The 22,568-nt window shown below is 53.9% G+C and overlaps 1 protein-coding gene across 1 annotated transcript in view; it reads left to right on the top strand.

Moving 5' to 3' along the window:
* The window catches only part of DCST1 (DC-STAMP domain containing 1), a 23,399-nt gene extending 1,160 nt beyond the window's left edge, over window positions 1–22,239 (top strand). The window contains 14 exon segments of the mRNA XM_027773784.1: window positions 1–163; window positions 7,361–7,489; window positions 7,773–7,912; window positions 9,490–9,703; window positions 9,807–9,950; window positions 10,740–10,861; window positions 11,256–11,413; window positions 14,619–14,718; window positions 14,849–14,944; window positions 15,072–15,198; window positions 17,513–17,629; window positions 18,047–18,189; window positions 18,319–18,432; window positions 21,904–22,239. The exon segment at window positions 1–163 is cut by the window's left edge and continues 110 nt beyond it. Coding sequence (XP_027629585.1) covers window positions 1–163; window positions 7,361–7,489; window positions 7,773–7,912; window positions 9,490–9,703; window positions 9,807–9,950; window positions 10,740–10,861; window positions 11,256–11,413; window positions 14,619–14,718; window positions 14,849–14,944; window positions 15,072–15,198; window positions 17,513–17,629; window positions 18,047–18,189; window positions 18,319–18,432; window positions 21,904–22,155 — 2,019 coding nt within the window. The 3' untranslated portion in view covers window positions 22,156–22,239.
* The last annotated feature ends 329 nt before the right edge of the window (window positions 22,240–22,568 follow it).

The following is a 22,568-nucleotide window of genomic DNA, read 5'->3' as shown; positions in this document are numbered from 1 at the left end:
TGGCCATAGGTGAGTGTGGGAGCAGAGGGCAGCGGCTGGGCGAAGGCAGGCCCTCACCTCTGACCTCGGGCCTGGCCTGTGCCGGTAGGTCTCTTTCAGCTGCTGGTGAACCCCATGCATATCTATGAAGAGCAGAAGTTGGTAACGCTGTACGGCTTGGTGGGTGAGTGCTGGGCAAAGGCCGGGACACTCCCGAGGCCTGGGCACGCAGCGCAGCCCTGGGCGCTGGAACAAGCCTGGGCTTTTCTCTTCTGCACCCACACCACTGTGGCTGCAGCTTCCTGGGGGGAGGGCCAGAGGGGCAAGCCCCCCCCAAGAAAGAAGACACAGCCCTCGCCCTCCAGGAATCTCCTGAATCTAGGGGACTCCCCGTCGCTCACATGATGTGGTCCGAACCTCGTGATGTCTGGGCCGGCTTCATGGCCTGGTGGCAGCCCACGTAGCGAACAGTGCCGTTCAAGTCCGGGACCCAGCAGCTTGAGAAACACGGGGTACATGCCCCACATGCGAAAACAGAGAGAGACGGAGAAGGGGTCATGGCGTGACCATTCCTATGGGGCGGGGTCTTTCCCCCTCCCTCTCTGTCTCTCTGGCAAGTGCACACGCCTCTAGGGCAGAAGAAAACAAACCCTGTGATTTTCCATAACCTTCATCTCTCCTGACCTCTCTGCTCTTCCTGAGAAATTCTCTTCATTCATGCATTCATTCAGCACTTTTTTCTTTTTTTTTTTTTGTGAGAGATTTTTGCTGTAGGGCGTATGTGTTTGCCAGAGAGACAGGGAGAGACAGAGAGACAGAAAGTGAGAAATCACCCCCTGGGGGGGCAGCCCATGCCACAGTCTCTTCTCCATTCTCCTCTCAGGATTTGGGGGACGCATACACACACACCTGGTGAGGTTTCAAGCCAACGGATCCAGGACTCAAACCACAGTCAACCACGTGGAGTCCAGTGATGTAACCATTATGCCGTCTGCTGATCTCATCATTTAGCATGTTTTTTAATTTAAAAAATTGTTTATTTCATTTTATTTAGTATCATTTTAATTTTTTTATTTTTAAAGAGTTATTTTTATTTATTTATTTATTTATTTATAATCTGACCAGAGAGGGACAGAGTAAGAGACAAGCAAGCCGCCAGTCCAGGACTCGAACCACAACTGGCTATGTGGGAGTCCAGTGCGTTTAACCACTATGTCACCCATTGGCCCCTCTTTTTAAGAGAGATTTTTGCTATAGGGCATATGCGCTTGCCAGAGAGACAAAGAGAGACAGAAAGACAGAAAGTGAGAAATCACCCCCCCTTCTCCTCCATTCTTCTCTCAGGATTTCGGGCAGGCACGCACGCGCGCCTGGCGTGAGTTTTAAGCCGTCAAGTCCAGGCCCTGATGACTACATGGGAGTTCAGCAATGTAACCCTTATGCCATCTGCTGATTCCGTCAGTCAGCACTTTTTAAAATAATTATTTATTTAATTTTATTTATGATCATCATTATTATTTTTAATTTGACCCAAGAGAGATAGAGAGGGCAAGTAAAGTATGCCATCAGGATTGGGACTCGGGCTACAGCGAGCCATGTGGGGATCCAGCACCCCAACCACCATGCCACCTGCCAGCCCCTCAGCAGTTCTTATTTAGTTATTAATCTTTAGGTTTTCACCATAGGGTGCATGTGCTTGCCTGAGAGAAACAGAGACAGACAGTCAGAGGGGAAGGGAGAAATGACCCCTCGGGAGATGGCCATGCTGCAATCCCCTCTCCTCCACTTTCCTTTCAGGATTTCGGGCACGCATGCACATGTGCCCAGTGTGATTTTCAAGCCATCGGGTCTGGGACTCAAACTGAGTTCTGCCATGTGGGAGTCCAGCACCTTTTTTTTTTTTTTTAGAATTTATTTATTTATTTATTTGATGAGAGAGATAGAGAGAGAAGAGAGAGGGAAAGTGAGAAAGCAAACCTCCAGGTCCAGGACTTGAACCGTGGTCGAACATGTAGGAGTTCAGTGCCCTTCACCTCCAAGACACCAGCTGGCCCTGGGAGCCCAGCACCTTAACTATCATGACACCTGCTGGCCCCTCATTCAGCACCTATTGGCCATCTGCTGAGGATTTAGCAGAGAACAGGGTTGAAAAGCATCTGGCTCTTGAGTGGAGAGTTAAGCAATCAATGAACAGTAAATAAGAACATCTCTGATGGGGACAAGTGAGATGATCAAAGGTAACAGGGAAGTGTGGTAGCAGGGGCTAGAGAACTCACTCTAGCTTGAGTAGTCAAGGGAAGGCTTCTCAAGGTGAGAGGCGGGACCAGCAGTTGGTGTAATGGCTGTGTCGCTGGACTCCCATATAGTCAACTGTGGTTCAAATCCTGGACCCGGTGGCTTAAACTCATGCCGGGTGCATGTGCATGCGTGCCCAAGATCCCACAAGGAGAATGGAGGAGAGGGGATTGCGGTGTGGCCATCCCTTCTGGGGGGTGATTTCTCACTTTCTGTCTCTCTGGCGAGCACATGCACCCTATAGCTAAAAACCTCTCCAGAAAAAGGTGAGAGGCTAGGGGGCCTCTCAAGAGGTATTGGGCTGGGGGCCAGCAGGTGACATAGTGGTTAAGGCAATGGACTCCCACATAGTCGATTGTGGTTCAAGCTGATTGTGGTTCAAGCCCCAGATCTGGCAGCTTGAAAATCACACCCAGCATGGCATGTGTGTGAGTATGTGTGTGTGTACCCAAAGTCCCAAGAGGAGAATAGAGAAAGGATTCTGGCATGGCCATCCCCTGTGGGGATAATTTCTTACTTTCCCTCTGTCTCTCTGGGGCGAGTGTACACATCCTTCAACAAAAAGAAGAGGAATTGGGCTACAAGAGCAGTAAATCCACCAAAAAGTGTTTTAACCATAGAGATAGTTCATTACCTCACACACAAAAAAGGTAAGGTGGTTTGGGAGTTTGGATAATTCAATAGTTCAGTAACCCCACTAAAGACCCAGATTTCTTCCATCTTTTCTCTCTGTCACAAAATGGTTGCAGCAGCTCCAGACATCACATGTTCATACAATGTCAAAGACCAGAAAAGAATGGAAGTAGCATCCTTTACTCATGTCCTTTGTTAGCAGCAAAGGAACTTTCCCTGTAAACCTCTCTCACATCTGTGTGGTCAGAACTGCAACATATACACTTTCCTGAACCTGTCTCCAGCAAAGAGCATGGGATTAGCATTGTCACCTGCCCATTGAATGAATCCTATTGGATGCCGACAGGAAACTTTCTCCGGTGGCTGTACTTAAATAGGTCTCCCATCCATGGCCTCTCACACAGACTGTTAGCGTTCTGGTTCTTTTCCTCTGGAGGACCTAGTCCTGCTTTAATAATTGTGACTTCGTTTTAAAGGTTAAGAAGTCCAGTTCAGAGGACCAGCAGGTGGTGTGATGGTTAAGGCACTGAATACTCCCACATGGTCAACCACGGTTTGAGTTCTGGACCTGGTAGCTTGCTCTCTCACTTTCCCTCCCTCTCTCTCTCTCTGTCTCTCTCTGGTCAAATTAAAATAAATGAACGAATAAATTTAATTAAATTTTAAAAAAAGAAGTCCAGTTCACTCTGCATCAGAATTCAACCTCAAATCCATTCTCGAGTACCTTCCCCACCCTGGCCCCCCGCTCAGGCCTGACCCCGGGCACGGGCACGGGTCCTGCCGTGGAGAAGGGGACTTGCCCTACTCTTTTACTTTTTTCTCCATTTCCTTCCCTTTCTGATGTCAGAAAGGGGATCAGAAGAATTAGAGGAAAAAGGACAAAAGTCTTAGGTCACCGCTGCTGTTGTAATTCACTGCCGGTGCCTTCTGTGTGACAGGCACTCAGACTCTGGCTGTCTCCAGGGGCCCTTTATGGCCGCTTCAGGGGCTCTGTGTGGACCCCGGCATGCCCGCTTCCTGCCCAGGCGGTTCCGTGTGGCTAGCTTCCAGTGAAGCCCCCCAGCTCCTGCAGGCTGCTCAGCCTCTGGCTCTGGGCTCCCTTCCCAGGCAGGCTGCCCTCTTGGCTGGGAACCTCACGATGGCTCAAAGCCTGCTGCTCCCCGAAATCTCCACTTACCCCACGGAAAATGCCTACATCTTAACCCTGCCAAACTGAGAAAGCAGGGCACCTTGCAAGCCCTCTCCCAGCTCCCACCCAGCTGAGCAGCTTCCCTCTACAGTTGGTCGGTCGGTCGTTGCAGTCAGTCGGGGAGAGGCCCTGCAAGCTCTCCCCTGCCCTCCCGACCCGGTGCTCTGGTGGCAGCCCTGGCCTAGTGGCTCCCAGGAGCTGTGGCTCAGCAGGGCTCCAGCTGGGAAGCATGAGGCAGGGTCCCCTTACAGGGCTCCAGCTCCTGAATGGTCCTCAGCTCCTGCCTCTCACCTGACACACGACGTGCGACACCCATCCTGTCCAGACCCTTCCTCTGTGCCGCCTGCCCCAACATTTCTCTTCATTTCCAGAATACTCACATTTCTGGTCTCTGTTTTGTTTTTGTTTATCTATTTATTTATTCTTTTTTATTTTTTTAGAGAGATTTTTGCTATAGGGCATGTGCGCTCACCATAAAGACAGAGACAGACAGAAACCCACACTGCAATCCCTTTTCCATTCTCTGCCCGAGATCTTGGGCACACATGTACATGTACCCAGTGTGAGTTTTAAGCCACCAGGTCTGGGACTCAAACCGTGGTCGACATAATGGGAATCCAGTGATGTAACCATTACGCCACCTACTAGTCCCTTGTTTTTATTTTAATTTTCGCTACAGGGCCTGTTGGCTCACTGGAGATAAACAGAGACACAGAGAGGGAGGGAAAATGAGAAAGCATCCCCAGAGGGATGGCCATGCCACAGTCCCTTCTCCAGTCCCTCTCTGGATTTTGGGCATGCACACACAAAACACAGCTGGTTTTTGCTATAGGGCACGTGCACTTGCCAGACAGATAGAGAGACAGAGAGACAGAAAGCGAGAAATCACCCCCCAGGGGGAATGGCCACACTGCAATCCCTTCTCCTCTCGGGATCTTGGGCACGCACGCACACGCACCCAGAGTGAGTTTTTTAAGCCACCGGGTCCGGGATGCGAACCACAGTCGACTACATGGGAGTCCAGCGACATAGCCATTACACCATCCACAGCTGGTGTGTTTTTCAAGCCGGCAGGTCCAGGACTTGAACCAGTCGGTCGTGTGGGCTCCAGCTCCTTAATCACCACGCCATTGGCTGGCCCTCTGCTTCTTTTTTAAGTGTCTTGATAGTTATTTTTTCCATGAGGGAGAGAGAGAGAGAGACAGAACCAGAGACAAAAAGAAAGACAAGCACTCCCAACACGGCCTCCACACACGATCCACCTCAGCGCAGCCGGCCTGGTGAGGAGCACACGCACACACGCCGTGTGCTCACCGAGGTCTGACACTCAAACCCGGGGCCTTTCCCACGTGCTCCAGCGTGTGCCAATGCCAGCCCCGTGGCCTCTCAGACTGGTTAGGTAGGAGGGTGAGACTCGTTTTGCTCTTCAGTAAGCCCAAAGCTGCACCTGCAGCTCCATGGCGTCTCCTAGCGTGTAGGACAGCTGCTTGTCAACTCCTGTTCTCAGCTCGAGTCTTCACCCAGAAGGCCAAGACCACAGCACGAGTCCCTGTCAATGTCCTATTGTCCCACGGTTGGTTCAGACAGATCCAGATATACACCCTAGGGGCCAGGGCAAGGCCAGGCTCCCGCCCTAGAACAAAACCCAAGTTGTGTTAGCAAGGAGGAGGGCAGGAAAGAAATGCCAGGCGGCACCAAGCGGGCTTGCCACAGACCTGTATGACGGGGCGCAGCCAGTCGGGGAGGAGCCGGGGGACGGCCAGGGCAGAGCCCTGAGAAGAGGAACCAGCTTGGCATGGGTAAGGGACAGCAACGAGGTCCGTGTGGGCGACTGTGGTGGCAAAGGGCAGGGACACAAGCTCCCTTCAGAAGGCAGGAGGGGGCCAGGTCACAGGTCTGTGGACCACGCTGAAGGAGTTTGGAGTTGATTCCAAGTGTGGCAGGAAGTCATTGAATGGTCTGCGGCAGGGAAGGGACATGATTCGACTTAAGCTTTTGCAAGATTGCTCTGGCTGGGGGCCAGCAGTTGGTGTAATGGCTACATTGCTGGACTCCCATGTAGTCGACCGCGGTTCAAGTCCCAGACCTGGTGGCTTAAATTTATGCCAGATGCGTGTGCATGCATGCCCAAGATCCCGGGAGGAGAATGGAGGAGAAGGGATTGTGGCGTGGCCATCCCCCCAGGGGAGGTGATTTCTCGCTTTCTGTCTCTCTGTCTCTCTCTGGAGAGTGCACGCGCCCTATAGCAAAAACCTCTCTCAAAAAAAAAAGGTTGCTCTGACCTCCCTGTGAAAGCTGCAGGACAAAGTAACAAGGCAGGAAGTAGGGAACTCATCAGAAGGCGCAGCCCCAGGAGAGACGATGGTGGGGATGGAGGCAGCCGGACTTTGCTGACTGCGGGACGGGACGGACACTGCATCAGCACAGCCCTCCCGCTCCCCAGCCAGCCCTGCTGTCCCTGTGGCCTGGAATGCCATCTGCACCTCCCAACACTTACTCACCTCCCAGGCCCAGCTGACACATCAGCGCCTTTGTCCAGCCTTCGCGGCCCCACCCCTCCCTGCAGAAATACCCACGCCCTCCTTGGCTCCCACGGCCTCCATCACTCCTCCCTGTGCGCTGAGCACATCGCGTTTCTGTCGTTTGTTTACTTGTCTGTCTCTCTCCCTGGATTATGAGCTTCAGAGAGCTCACTGTCTCCTTGCAGAGACCACAGGGAGACACGTGGGAAACTGATTAAACAGACCAGGCGGGCCCAGGAGGGGCAGCGAGGGTGAGCGCTGCCCTGCCGGGTCAGGGTGCGGGGAACAGCAGGTGGGTCCCGGCCCCTCTTCTGACGCTCTGAGCTCAGCAGTTTCTCCTGCGCTGTCTGCTTGCCCGGCACCTGGGGAGGTGTGAGCCCAGTCTGCAGAGGGGATGTGTTGGGTCCGTCCCTGACACGCACACGCATACGCACACACACACACGCGCAAACACACACACACACACCTCAGTCAGTCACTCACACGCGCACACACACACACACACACACCTCAGTCAGCCACCGAGCAGGCCTGGTCGGTCTCTGTGGTCTCTTCTGCCCTTCCGGAGCCCACATGGGCGACGTAAATGGCGGTGGGATGAATGGATGCATAGCCCAGAGGGTCTGCCAGAGTTGGCCTGAACGGGAACACGGTGGGGGTGGAGGCAGGTGGGCGCTCTGGGGAACCTGACAGGTGCAGCAGCCTCTTGACGCACTTCACGACTTCCCGGGTCTCCTGACAGGTCTGGGGGCCGTGGGCTGGGGGACATCCCCTCACATCCGCTGTGCCAGCCTCCTGCTAGTACCCAAGATGCTGGGCAAAGAGGGCCGGCTCTTCGTCCTGGGCTACGCCTTGGCTGCCATCTATGAGGGTGAGTGTGTGGCCCTGGGCGCAGGGACCCCAGCCGGGCTCGACATGGGAGAGGAGGTGGCGGTCTAACGCAGCTGCTTCGACCCGCCCTGTGTCCCTCCGAGAGCCCCTCCCCACCTCTGGGCCTCAGTTTACACAGGCAAGAACACCGAGGACTGCCCCCAGCGACCTCGCCAGGCTTCGCAGTCCCTGTTGAAGATGATCGCTGTGTGCAGAGGAGTGCGCTGGGTGGGAGGAAGCGCTGGCTCTCCAGGAAGGTGACCCACCGAGGTCTCCTCTTCCAGGGCCAGTGGCCAATCTGCGGCACAACCTCAATGAAGTGGTGGCCTCGCTGGGCTGCACTGTGGAGCTGCAGATCAACAACACCCGGGCGGCCTGGCGCGTCTCTACAGCCCCCTTGGTGGCAGTGTTCAAGGACCTGCTGGTCAGGCCCCTGCGCAGGGACGGCCTGGGACTTCCTGGGAGTGGAGTGGGCTGAGCTGGGCGCTGTGGCCTTGAACTGGCAATTTCCCAGTGAGAACGCTGGCGGCCTGTTTTGCAGAACTGTCTCAAGCATTGCAGAATGTGCCCTGGTCCCAGGACGCCAAGTGTCAGGAGTCCCCCAGCCTCACGCCAGCCCCTGGGACATGCCTCACACGCATTTCCAAGTATCAGAGTGGGCGGTGCTCTAGGCAGCGGGCGTCAGGAAACTGGGGGCTTCTGCCTTGAGGAGTTTGGAAGTGCTGAAGACCAGGGGATTAGGGAACGGGGTACTGTAGGACTGGAGATGGGGGGTTTGAGAGAACTGAAGAGTTAAGGAGATTGGGGCTGAGGGGTTTGGGAGCTTGAGAGAACTGAAGAGTTAAGGAGATTGGGGATGAGGGGTTTTGAAGTTGGGGACATTCAGATGATATCATCTGAGAGACTAATGATGAGGAGTGAAGGCCAAGGACCATTGACTAGTAAGACCCTGGGTGGGGGCAGCCACTGGTGTGGTGGGGTTGAGGTGCTGAACTCCCATGTGACTGACCGCAGTCACAGTCCCAGACCTGGTGGCTTTCTTCCTCTCTCTGGTGAGCTCATATGCCCTGTAGCAATTTTTTTTAAATTTTTAATTAATTTTTCTTAAAAAAATAAAAACAGACTGGGGCCAGCAGGTGACATGATGGCTAAAGGCGTTGGATTCCCACATGGCCGACCATGGTTCGAGTCCTGGACCCGGCGGCTTGCTTTCTCTCTCTCTCCCTCTGTCCCTCTCTGGTCAAATTGAAATAAACAAAATAATAAATGAAATTAAAAATAAAATAATTCTTTTTTTTTTAAAGACACAAACAGGAAGAAAAAAGTTAACTTTAAAGAATAAATAAATAAATAAAAACAGACAGAGACAGAAAGCGAGAAATCACCCCCCAGGAGGGTGGCCACACTGCAATCCCTACTCCTCCATTTTCCTCTTGGGATCTTGGGCACGCACACACATGCGCCCGGTGTGAATTTAAGCCGCCGGTCCAGGACTCGAACTGCGGTCGACTACATGGGAGTCAAGCAACATAGCCATTATGCCAACTGCTAGTCCCCATAACAAAAATTTTTTTAAAAGAATTATTTTAGGGACCCCAACCCAGTGGCTTACACTCACGCAGGGCACATGTGTGTGTGTGCCCAAGATCCCAAGAGGAGAATGGAGGAGAAGGGATTGCGGCCTGGCCATCCCCCTCGGGGGGTGATTTTTTGCTTTCTGTCTCTCTCTCTCTGACGAGCGCACGCACCCTATAGTAAAAACAAAACAAAACACCTCTTCGAAAAATAATAAACTAATAACAATAAATAAATAAATAGATCTTTTAAAAAAAACTTATAAATAAAAGGATCTGGGATGGAAGGCCTGAGAAAGCGCTGGGAACCTGGGCGTAAGCAGAGTGGAGAGGTGGAGTGTTAGGCCAGGCCCATGAGGGGTCAGGATGTGGGGCAAGGAAAGTCCCCCATCCCTCACCTCTTTCTTCACTCACCCTCCAATCCCAGAGCAGCAAAGAATCCTTGAAAGCAGAGACTCAGAACATCTCCGCCTCCTTTGAAGATCTGGACGCCCAGGTGAACAGTGAGGTTGGCTACACACCGGAGGACGCCAGGGACCCAGAGACAGCCCAAGGCATCGAAAGCCGCAGGGCTCCAGCCTCCAGACCCCACCTCTCCACACAGAAGATGTACGAGCTGAAGACCAAGCTGCGTTGCTCCTGTGAGGGGTGTCCCTGGGCGGGGTGTGGCGGGGCGGGCAGGCCGCAGACCGGGGTTCCAGGGCAAGGCGTGGCAGCCTCAGACAGCCCTGCTCCTCTGGGCAGACGTGGTGAGCCAAGCCATCCTCAGCTGTCGCCGCTGGTTTGACCGGAAGCACGATCAGTGCATGCAACGCGTCTGGGTCCCGCTGCTCAGTCACCTGCTCTGCCTGCCCATGAAGTTCAAGTTCTTCTGTGACATTGCCAAGGGTCAGCACAGTGATGGGAGGGTGCGGCGGGCCCAGGGCTAGAAAGCTGAGTCTTTGGGGACCACCGGAAGGTTTGGGGCAGGAACGTGGTCAGGTGGGGAGCGTCTGGGCTCGGAGGACACAGCAGCTTCCAGCCCAGCCTGTCTCCTAACAGGCTTTGTGACTCAGAGTGAGTGACAGCAGAGCTCTGAGCATCGCCATCATCTGAGAGGTGGACATGATAATAGAATTTATCCCATCAGGGGTTTGCAAGGACCTCGGGGGATAATGCATGTGAAGCAGGATACAGCTGGCACACAGAGGAACTGCTTTATAAATGTCAGCGATTGTTATCTGTATTTGTTATGGTTACAGATGGGGAAAGAAGAGGGGAGGTTGTGGCCCAGCCCCTGTGGTGCCGTCGGTAGCATGCCAGACCGGGGAGCTGGAAGCCACTTGCTGACCATGGTTTGAGTTCCCTGGACTGGGTGGTCTGAAAACACGTGGGCTGTGTCATTAGTGACCAAGATCCTGATTAGCTGTAGGAAAGAAGGAGAGGATTGAAGCGTGACCAAGCCCTGCGGAGGACTCCCCCACACAAATTATCTATCATGAATAAAAATTTAAATTAAATTTTATAAAAGGGAGAAAGCAGGCCTTGTTCCTGGGAGGAAGACTCGTAGGGACAGGGCAGAGAGACACAGCAAGATGAGCAGGACTGTGGGGTCCTGAGGGAGGCAGGCCGGCTGGCCAGGCCCACGGCTGCAGGCTAGGCATGGGGGAGCCCTGACGCGGCCCCACTGCCCCGCAGTGATGGAGGCGTGGTGCCGTAATCGCATCCCGGTGGAAGGCAACTTCGGGCAGACCTACAACTCCGTCAACCAATCTATTCATGGCCTGGACGGGGAGTTCTCAGCCAATATTGACCTCAAGGTAGGAGGGGAGGCGAGCAGTGGATGGTTGGGGACAGACACAGTGGGGGCGGGGGGTGGGCATTAGAGAATAAAGTAAGAAGGGAGACAAGCGAGAGGGCTCAGGGAAGAGGTGGCTGCACGCAGGAGGGGCACAGGGAAGGGAATGGTCGGCGTTGGGTGCAGAGGGGGGCAGTTATGCATGGACCTGGCCTAGGGACACAGTGGGCAGAGGGCACGAGATGGCATCAGCAGACACAGGTGTGGGGGGCCGGACTGTCAAGGAAGGTGGGGAGCAGGAGAAAGTGACTCTCCTGGAAGTCTCGGGAGGACCCAGAGGACAGGAGCGGAGTGTTAGGGAGCTGGGGCCGGGGCTGGGGCTGGGGCTGAGCCATCAGCACTTGTGTCTTCACCAGGAAGAAAAGCGGCCGGCAGTGCTGGGCCTCAACACGAGCTGGGAGCACGTGAGCACAGAGGTGCGGGACTACGTGCAACGGCAGGAGGCCCAGCTGGAGTGGGCCCTAGGGCTGCTGCACGTGCTGCTGTCCTGCACCTTCCTGCTGGTCCTGCACACGTGAGCCATGGCCCTACCCACACCCCTTCCTGGGCCCCAGACTGGTGGCCCTCCAGACGTGAGCTATGGCTCTACCCCACACCCCTTCCCGGGCCCCAGACTGAAACCCGGCCCTGAAGGAGTCCAGCTCAGCTCTGAATCCTAATGTTGTTTTCTCTTAACTTTGCTCTTTAAAAAAAAAAAATCATTTGGGACCAGTAGGTGGTATAGTGGTTAAGGCTCTGGACTCCCATGTGGTCTACCACAGTTCAAATCCTAGACCTGGTGGCTTGAAATTCATGTCAGGTGCATGTGTGTCCCTGTCCAAAACCCCAAGAGGGGGACCAGCAGTTAGCGTAATGGCTATGTCGCGTGACTTCCATGTTTTGTTAAATTCATTTCTTCTGAATTGGAATTCTTTTAGACTCCTTGGGCTACCCCTAACACACATCATCGGTACTGTACCGATGAGTTAGCAAGGGTCAAGGGAGGCACATCTGCACAGTGGTGCCAAACCCCAGTCACCATGCTGTGATGCTGTGAACACAAAACGATCTCCTTGGAATCCTCTTCAGAGTTAGTCATGTCATCTGGGGACTAGCAGTTGGTGTAATGGCTATTTCGCTGGACTCCCATGTAGTCTACCGCAGTTCGAGTCCCAGACCCGGTGGCTTAAACTCACGCCAGGTGCACGTGCGTGCGTGCCTAAGATCCTGAGAAGAGAATGGAGGAGAAAGGAGGGTGATTTCTTGCTTTCTGTCTCTCTGTCTTTCTGGTGAGCACACGCCCTATAGCAAAAAACTCTCAAAAACAAAACACACACAAAAAAAAATCCCAAGAAGAGATTGTGGCATAGCCATCTTCCCAGGAGGTGATTTCTCACTTTCTGTCTCTCTGTTTCTCAGGCAAGTGCATACGCCTCATAGCAAAAATCTCTCTCAAAGAAAAAGAAAAGGTATTTATTTCTTCCATGAGAGTCACACAGGAGAGAAACAGGGTCATGGAAACCAGGGTCCTCATGCCTCAATCCTCCCCCGTCTCAGCTGGTCTGGATCACGGGCACACATACTCAGAGTGTCCAGGGAGGTCCTGGGGTGCAAACCCATAACCTTAAAAGGCCCACTGTTGGGCCAGTGGGTGGCGTAATGGTTAAGGCACTGGATCCCACATGGATGATTCTGCGGTTCAAGTCCCGGACCCAGTGGCTTGAAAAACATTCCGGGTGTGTGTGTGTGCCCAAAATCCCAGGAGGAGACTGGAAGAGAAGGGATTGTAGCATGGCCATTCACCCCCGGGATGGGGATGGGGGGGAGGTGAGGGGTAATTTTCTTTCCCTCTCTCTGTCTCTATCAGAGACATCAGGCACACACCCACTAGCAAAACTCTAAAAAAAAAGGAAAGAAGAAGGGCAGCTGTCTTTATTCATCTGCCTCCTTCCAGCCTTCATCCCAACGCCAACTTCTTTTACATTTAGCGTTGACTTTTGATTTTTCTTGCCCTTTATATTCCCCTTGGCTCTAACTTTGTACCATTTTTATCGTCCAATTTTGCTTTCATTCTCCCTTGCCTGCTGCGTTGGCAGCTACTTCCCCTCCTTTTAGAACAAAGTCCTCAGCCCCACCCAGCACGGTGTCCAGCTGGTTGCCCTGGGCCTTCCCTCCATTCTCTTTCCCCTGTTGACCTCTGGACCCTACGCTTCCCACTCCCACCCCCAAATGTCTGGATGGGCAAGGGCTGAGCAAGAGGAGCCTGGGGGTCCCTGGTCCACCTGGTGCTGCTGCCGGGGCCTCACATGACTGCAAGGGCGTGGTTATGTGCATCCCTAGGGCCTGTTGGAGGACAAAGATGAAAGAGGTGTATTACTGCTCTCAAGCAGCTCCTGGTGGGAGAAAGGCCTGCAAGCCAGAGATGGCTCAAGGGGGATGCTAGGGACTGGCTCTTGGGACAGGTCGGGAGCTGAGCGGGTGTCCTGGATTCCCATAGCTGGGCTCTGATTAGCTGCAAATGGAGTGCCATGATCAAGGAAGGGAAGGGTGTTCTCTTGGGCAAGGATTCTGGTATCTGCAGGGCACAGAGGGCAGAGGCTGGGGCAGAAGACCAGAACAGCCTGGAAAGCCCTGCAGGAAGTTGCTGAACTGGGTGGGGTGGGGGGCGACAGAAGGGAGAGAGATAGGGCCGGAGCAGGGGCAGGGAGACTGGGTCAGAGACTGGGGAGCCTGGCTAGGGTGGGGCGTGGCCGGAAGCCAGCCTGAGATGGAAGGAGGAAGGGAAAGGTGCAGAGGGCTCCGAGCCAGCGTGGGGAGGGAAGGAAGGAGGCACACAGTCAAAAGCCATTTCCAGGCTTTCAACCTGGGTGAGGTCACTGCTGAAGGGACAGAGCTGGTTGGGAGGGCAGGCCCAGCTCACGAAGCCCAGGCGCGGTGGCAGCAAACCTTTCCACAAGGGGGCGCTCACAGTCTGTCTTTGCATTTCCATTTTAAAAGCCAAGATGTGGGTTTTTACCGGGCCTCAGAACTAAGAGCAGTGGAACTCGCGTTTCAGGCTTTATGAAGATTATTTAATGTACTTTTACTCTTTTAAACACATTTTCAACAATGCACTTTTTTGTCTTAGAAAAATAAAGCATTATGTGGGACTTTGGGAGATAAGTATGCACACATGCTCGCACACTCACACACTCACACACACAACGCTATTGTGCTCAGAGGTAGCCAAGGAGGGCAGGGGTGTGTCAGGGAGAAGGGAGATGGTTTGGGGTGGTTTTTGCCTGAACCGACCTCCAGGAGATGTCCTGCAGGCAAAACGGAGAGGAAGGGACAAGAGAAGGCAAGAGTCATGGTGGATTGGGTGACCCCTGCATCCTTGAGGGGTTTCCCATCTCGGCCTCAGCTTGATACCCATCCCTGATACCCACCCCGCAAGATGCACGCCTGCCCCTCCCTCCCACGCACTCGCTCCCTCCCTCCCTGGCTGCTTGTTCTCTGAGCCTGCCTGGCATCTCCCCTCCCGCACAGCAGCGTGTAGGAGGCTGTCTGTCGCTGCTCAGCTGGAAGGCAGGGGAGGGAGGTCTTGTTATCCCACTGCCTATCGGGGTGCCTAGGACATGGATGGGGCTCAAGGCGTGCTGGCTGGCTGGTCGTGTGACTGGGCCACAAGGAAGACCCTGGTTGGGGCGGGTGAGAACCTGGAGGAGGAGAGGGAGACATCCCTGTCTGTCTGTCCATAGGTCCTTCTCCTACACCGACAGCTACAACCGGGATATCCGCTTCGACAACGTCTACATCGGCACCTACTTCCGCCAGATCGATGAACGTAGGAAGAAGCTGGCGAGTGGGCGCTGCCCTGCCCTAGGACCCCCCGCTGAGTGTCTTGTGTGGGCCTGACACATTCAGGAGGGCAAAGGGGAAAGGGCAGAGGGTCCTCTGGGTTCCTAACCACGCCGCCATTTCTTCTCAGGGCAAACGGAGTCTGCTGCCACTCCGCAAAGCAGAAGAGAAAACCATCATCTTCCCCTGCAAGCCCGCCATCCAGGCCTCAGAGATGAGAAATGTGGTGAGGACGGCCCGGGTGCGGCCCTGGACGCACCTCGGGGCGCGAGCCTGAGGGCGGAGGCTGGGAGGCCAGGCTGTTCCTTGCCGGGCGGGCAGCGCTGCCATCTCCACCCCTGCTCTGTGGGCAGGTCAGGGAGCTCCTGGAGACGGTGCCGGTGCTGTTGCTGCTGCTGGTGCTGTGTGGGCTGGACTGGGCTCTCTTCTCCATCTTTGACACCATCCGCCACCACTCCTTTCTACAGTACTCCTTCCGCAGTGAGCCTGAGCCCAAGACACCCCCAGGGAATCCCACCCCCATGCAGCCCCACCGCGTTCTTCCCCTGTGTCCTCCTTCTGATCCTCTGGCTTCCTTTTCTGCAACGCAGCCCTTCTCAATCCTCCCCAGGGTCAAATTTCAGCCCTGCCACTGGGCAGCTGTCACAGGGGGCAGTATTCGCCCTTTGCTGGTTTCAACAGAGAGGGTTAGGAATCAGGCAGGTGGGAGCCAGCAGCTGGTGTGGTGGTTAAAGGCACTGGATTCCCGGGGACAAGCAGTTAGCATAAGTGCTGGACTCCAATGTAGTCGACCACGGTTCGAGTCCTGAATCTGGAGGCTTAAAAGTCACGCCTGGTGCGTGTGCATGTGTGCCCAAGATCCTGAGAGGAGAATGGAGGAGAAAGGATTGCAGAAAGGATTGCAGAAGTGATTGCGGCATGGCCATCCCTCCCCGCCCCCAAAAGGTACTGGATTCCCATGTGGATAATAGTGGTTCGAGTCTTGGACCTGGTGGCTTGCTTTCTTGCTTTCCCTTTCTCTCAGTCTGTCTCTCTCTGGTCAAATTAAAAACTAATAATAACTGGGGCTGGCAGGTGGCATGGTGGTTAAAGGTGCTGGATTCCCACATGGCCGACTGGGATTTTGCTTATTGTTCACTCACTCTGTCCCTCTCTGGTTAAACTGAAATAAACAAATGAATAAATAATAAAGTTAAATAAAATAATTCTTTAAAAAAACTACTAATAATAAATGGAATTAAATAATTCTTTTTTAAAAAAAGTTTCAGGCAGGGAACCAGCAGTTAGCGTAATAGCTATGTCGCTGGACTCCCACGTAGTCAACCGCGGTTCGTGTCCCGGACCCGGTGGCTTAAAACTCACGCCGGGCGCATGTGCATGCGTGCCCAAGATCCTGAGAGGAGAATGGAGGAGAAGGGATTGCGGCGTGACCATCCCCCCTGGGGGGTGATTTCTCGCTTTCTGTCTCTATGTCTCTCTCTGTCTGTCTGGCGAGCACACGTGCCCTACAGTGAAAATCTCTCCAAAAAAAAAAAAAGTCTCAGGCAAGTGATGGTAAGGCCTGTATTGCTTTCTCACTTTCTCTCTCTCTCTCTCACTCTGCCCTTCTCTGGTCAAATCGAAATAGAGAAATGAATAAATAATAAATAAAGTTAAATAAAATAATTCTTAAAAAAACTAATAATAACAAATGGAATTAATTAAATAATTCTTTTAAAAAAAGGTTTCAAGCAGGTGATGGCAAGGCCTGTACAGCTGAGAAATCTTTTTCTTTTTAAGAGATTTTTGCAGGCCACCAGGTGGCATGGTGGTTAAGTGTGCTGAACTTCCACATGGCTGGCCATAGTTTCTAGTCCCCAGACCTGGTGGTTTGCTTTCTCTCTTTCTCTTTCTCTCCCTCACCGTGTCCCTCTCTTGTCAATGAAAAGAAATAAAGTTAAGGGACCAGCAGTTAGCATAATGGCTATGTCACTGAACTCCCACGTAGTCGACCGCAGTTCGAGGCCCAGAGCTGGTGCCTTAAACTCACGCCGGGCACATGTGCGTGTGTGCCCAAGATTCCAAGAGGAGAATGGAGAAGGGATTGTGGCGTGGCCATCCCCCCTGGGGGGTGATTTCTCGCTTTCTGTCTCTCTGTCTCTCTCCGTCTTTCTGGTGAGAGCATGTGCCCTATAGCAAAAACCTCTCCAAAAAATTAAATAAATAAATAAAGTTAAATAAAATAATTCTTTTGAAAAAAGATTTTTGCTATAGGGCGCTCACTGGAAAGACAGAGAGACAGAAAGTGAGCCATCGCCCTCCAGGAGAATGGCCACGCCACAATCCCTTCTCCTCCATCCTCCTCTTGGGATTTTTGGGCATGCATGCACACACACCTGGCATGAGTTCTAAGCCACCAGATTTGGGCCTCGAACCATAGTCGACTACGTGAGAGTCCAGTGATGTAATCATTATGCCATCTGCTGGTCCCAAGAAATATTTATTTTAAATGTTTATTTATTATTATTATTATTTAATTTGCTACAGGGCACATGTACTTACCAGAGAGAGACTGAAAGAGAGAGAAGGAAAGTGAGAAAGTAAGCCGCCAGGTCCGGGAATCAAACCATGGTCAGCCGTGTCCAGCACCTTAACAACCACACCACCTGCTGGTCCCGAGAAATATTTCTACGCCTTGACCCTCCCTCACTCCAGCCCGCTTCCTGCCAGACTCCTATACTACTTCCTCCCTTATAGTCCCAGTCCATTAACTCCAGCTCTTTCCTGGCCTCCCCACCCCTCACCCCGGCCTCAGGCAGTCATAAACTGGAGGTGAAGGTTGGTGGAGACTCCATGCTTGCCAGGCTTCTTCGGAAAACCATCGGGGCCCTGAACACCTCCTCGGAGACTGTGATGGAATCAAACAACATGCGTGAGTGACGCTGAGAGAGTCTGGACCAGAGCACTGGGTGCTGGGCATGAGGGCAGAGGAGTCCCAGGCAGAGCTGGGGGGCTGGCTACTGGGTGTGGAGAGATGGTTGGGGACAGGAGAAGGGGAGGGTGAGGGCTCCGCTCAGAGGCGTCTGCAGTCCTTAGTCCAGAGGGTCTCCGCCCTCTCCGGCAGCGCTGTCCAGCAGCACTCTCTGCGTGATGGCGACTTCGGAGATCTGAGCGCCTCCGTGCACAAGCTCCAGGGTCTAGTGGCTACAGTGTGGCCAGCATAGCTCTGCAGGGGAGGGGGAGGCAGGAGGAGGGCTGGGAATCAGAGCCTACAGTGCACTTCCCGCTGAGATGGGGAGTGCCACCCCGGCTGCCCTGAACAGACCCCTGACAGGCCGCTCCTCCGCAGCCTGCCTGCCCCAGCCCGTGGCCCTGGACGCCAAGGCCTACTGGAGGGCAGCACTACCGATTGGCCTGCTAGTGTGTCTCTGCCTGGCCCAGGCCTTCGGCTACCGACTCCGGAGGGTCATCGCTGCCTTCTACTTCCCCAAGGTGTGCCCTTCCCCAGACCTCTTTGCCCCCCCAAACCGACATACCCAGCTGCACCCATCTCCTTACCACCCCATCCTCCACCTTCCTCCTCGGCACCCACCATCACTACCTCTCCCTCCCTGCCCCCAGCGAGAGAAGAAGCGGGTGCTGTTCCTCTACAATGAGCTGCTGCGGAAGAGAGCAGCCTTCACCAGACTGCGGAGGGCCACCATTGTGAGGAGGGCACGGCAGCAGAGGGCTCCGGTAGGTCAGGCCTTCCCACTCCAGCTGGCTGGGTTCTAGAGCTCTGGGGAGGGGGCGTCTCCCTTCCGTCTCACCCCCCTCCCATCAGGGCGGTCCCAGGCCTACTCCGGTTTAATGAGCATGCTAAGGTCCCCAGTCACCCAGCTCCTGCAGGTCAGGGCTGGCCCATCCCTATACCCCGGATTCAGTCCAGCCTGAAACAGCAGGACGTCGGGAAGCAGGCAGAAAAAGGAACCCATCAATGCAGTCTGGTTGTCGAGGGGAATGTCAGATGGGGGGGGGCAGGGCAAAAAACGGGGTTCTGAGAGGGCTGTAGACCAGCTCAGTGCAGCTCACAAGGGGGAGCAGGCAGGTGAGCTGGGGTTAGGAAGGCCTCCTGCACGGACTGGAGGGATGTGAGCAGAGCAAGTCAGAATTCGGTTCCAGTCCACACTCCCTCATTAAGCTGTGCGACCTCGGCTTTTACCCGGCCACCGTCTTTCTCCCTCTGAAGAAAGAAGAAGCTGGACAGCCTGTAAGGCCTGCTCACTAGGGAGCAGTGTTCGGATCTGGGGTTCTGGTGACAGAGGGCCTGGCTTCGAATCCTGGCTCCTTCCCTCATCGGTAGGAAAACTGTGGTCCGTGGTCTTCAGCACATTACTTAATTGCGTGCCCCGGCTGCCCCACCTGTAGGATGGGGTTACTGCACCTTCCGTTTGTTGTAGACGAAGTGAGCTTTACTCTCAGGACGCTGGCATGCGGCACATTCTAGATTTGTGTTTGTCGTCTGAGAACCTGGGCAAGTGACCCCCTTTCCAAGCATCAGTTTTCTCACCCGAAAAAACAGTATCTGCCTTGTGTTGTTATTGTTTTTTGTTGTTGTTGTTGTTGTTGTTTTGGGGAGAGATTTTTCACTGTAGGGTGCGTGCGCTCGCCAGACAGACAGAGACATAGAGACAGAAAGCGAGAAATCACCCCCCAGGGGGGATGGTCACGGCACAATCCCTTCTCCTCCATTCTCCTCTCGGGATCTTGGGCACGCACGCACACGTGCCCGGCGTGAGTTTTAAGCCACCGGGTCCAGGACGCGAACCGCGGTCGACTACGTGGGAGTCCAGCGACATAGCCATTACGCTAACCGCTGGTTCCCTGTCGTTATTGTTTGAATTGAGTTCACTTACTGTTCGTTAGTCCAGGACCTGACATTACATGTATTTTTTATTTTTAAAATAATTATTTTATTTTATTTATTATTATTATTATTTTCAATTTGACCAGAGCAAGACAGAGAGAGAGAGAAAGTGAGAAAGCAAGCCACCAGGTCCAGGATTTGAACTGTGATAGGCATGTGGGAGTCTAGCACCCTTAACCACCATGCCACCTGCTGGCCCCTATTTATTTATTTATTATTTTTCAAACTTTTTTGTTCAGAACTAACACACACATTAACCTACAACTACACATGGTCAAGATCAGCAACAATGATGTCTTCCATGTATACATTTTGTCCTACTAGATGGGCCATGAGAAACAAAATAACATGAGATTAAGTCAAGCACTTTTTTTTTTTTTTTTAAGAGATTTTTTTGTCTTAGGGCACATGCAGTTGCCAGAAAGAGAAAGACAGTGAACGGGAAAATGAGAAATCACCCCTCAAGGGGTATGACCACTCACAACCCCTTCTCCCCCACACTCCTCCTGGGACCTCGGGCATGCATGCACACTCACCCAGCATGAGTTTCAAGCCATGAGGTCCAAGCCACCAGGGCTGGCTATGTGGGAGTCCAGAGACATAACCACTATGCCATCTGCTGGCCCGGACCTGACATTATAAACATAATAACGAGCAGCAGCTTTCTCATTTAATCAGCTCTAAGGAAGTTCATAAACTGAGACCCTGTTTGCTTATTCTCCAATGTCTAGGTCCCCCCAGCTCCCACGACACATAACAAGGTCCGAATAAAAAAACAAACAGCAACCACAATGCACATGAAAATACCGAGATTCTGGGACCCAGCAGTTAGCATAATGGCTATGTTGCTGGACTCCCACGTAGTCGACTGTGGTTTGAGTCCTGGACCCGGTGCCTTAAACTCATGCCGGGGGTGCGTGTGCATGTATGTGCGTGCCCAAGATCCCGAAAGGAGAATGGAGGAGAAGGGATTGCGGTGTGGCCATCTCCCCTGGGAGGTGATTTCTTGCTTTCTGTCTCTCTGTCTCTGTCTTTCTGGCACGTGCACGTGCCCTATAGCCAAAACCTCTCCCCACCCAAAAAAAAAAACTGAGTATGTTCTAGGTCCTGGAGTAAACTGAACTTCAATGGATAGATGGAAATGTGAAGAACACTTATTCTCAGCTGAGGGAACAGAATATGTAAAGTCTCAGAGTCCAGAAAGAATGCCAAGAACAGGGACCAGCAGTTGGCGTAATGGCTATGTTGCTGGACTCCCATGTAGTCGACCACGGTTCGCGTCCCGGACCCAGGGGCTTAAAACGCCGGGCACGTGTGTGCGTGCCCAAGATCCCGAAAGGAGAATGGAGGAGAAGGGATTGCGGCGTAACCATCCCCCCTGGGGGTGGTGATTTCTCACTTTCTGTCTCTCTGTCTCTGTCTGTCTGGCAAGCGCACGCGCCCTATAGCAAAAACAAGACAAAACAAAACAAAACAAACAAACAAAAACTCTCCAAAAAAAAAGAATGCCAAAAACAGGGGCCAGCATGCGGCCATGAGGCTAAGGCACTGGACTCCTGACTGCAATTTGAGTCCAGACCTGCTTGAAAATGACAGCAGGCACATGTGCATATGTGCCCAAAATCCCGAGAGGAGAATGGAGAAGAGACTTGTGTGACCATCCCCAAGGGGAATCCCCTCTCACCGTCTGTCTCTGGTGGGCACACCTGCCCTATGGCAACAACTACAGCCAAGGGCTAGAAAGGGATGGGATTATGGCGGGCTCTGAAAGCCGAGCCCAGGAGTTCTGCCTTTGTCCGGCAGGCAGCAGGGCCTCTGGGGTTTCCTGAGCAGAGTGACCTGATAGGTGCCTGCAACAATTTCTGGCAATGGAGTGGAGACAGGGTGCGGGTCCAGGGGAAGGGTGTATAACGAACTAGGCTTATGATGTAGAAGCCAGGATTGAATGTTCTGTGTGGCTTTAGGGAAGTCACTTCGCCTTCATCACCCGTACTGTGGGGATGATGGTGATAGCCCACCCGCCCTACTCGCTCCTCACCCTCACTGTGAGAACCGAATACGATGGTTGACAGGAAGCTGCAAGAGAGTTCCCTGGCAGAGGGTTTAAAGCCTGCACCACTCTAGGACTCCTTTCCACAGCACCCTCACCCTCCTGCGGTCTTGGCCACCTCAGCCTCCTCCAACGTGCAGACAATGCCAGGCCCTGTGACTTCAGACAAGCAGCGCCGCCCAGTTCCCCTCGCAACTCCTTTCCCCCACTCTCTACCCAACGGGCTCTATCCGCGCCCACCTCTCAACAGCGCCACCACCTGGTAGACACCCTGCATCGCCGCTGCCCGCTCCTGCGCCGCTGGCTGCGTCGGCACTGCGTGGTGTGCCAGGCGCCCGAGACGTCGGAGTCCTACGTGTGCCCGACGCCCGACTGCGGGGCGGTGTACTGCAGCTCATGCTGGGACGACATGCGGCAGCGGTGCCCGGTCTGCACGCCGCGGGAGGAGCTTTCCTCCTCCGCCTTCAGTGACAGCAACGAGGACACTACCTACGCCGAGTGAGGGAGCGTCCTGCTCCCTGTCCCGCCCCGCTCCTTCTGTTTAATAAAATGTCTTGTACACTCCCGCTGTTCCCCGCGTTTCGCAGTGGACTGGAGTGAGCCAGACAGCCGAGAAAGCTGGCCCATCTGATCCTCACAGGGCCGGGCCGCGAACGGTAGGCGAGTAGAGTAGGGAGGGGTCTGGACCCTGGGCCGGGTACAGGCGCAAAGCCCCAGCCGGTTGAACCGGCCTCAGCTCTCAGTCCGCACTACTGCGGGAAAGCGGCCTCGGCCCTGAGCGGCGTGGGCGGAGCCAGCACGTGGGCGGGGCCAGCACGTGGGCGGGGCCCCAGTTTCTGTAGGACCCGGCGCCCGGCGGGGGCGGGACCTGGCCGGGGGCGGAGCCTGGCCCCCGAGTGGGTGGGAGGGGGCGGA

The sequence above is a fragment of the Tupaia chinensis genome, unplaced genomic scaffold (assembly GCF_000334495.1).
Source record: "Tupaia chinensis unplaced genomic scaffold, TupChi_1.0 Scaffold000374_1, whole genome shotgun sequence".
NCBI lineage: Eukaryota > Metazoa > Chordata > Mammalia > Scandentia > Tupaiidae > Tupaia > Tupaia belangeri.
Note: the sequence above shows the minus strand (reverse complement) of the source record. Positions and strands in the feature narration are given on the sequence as shown.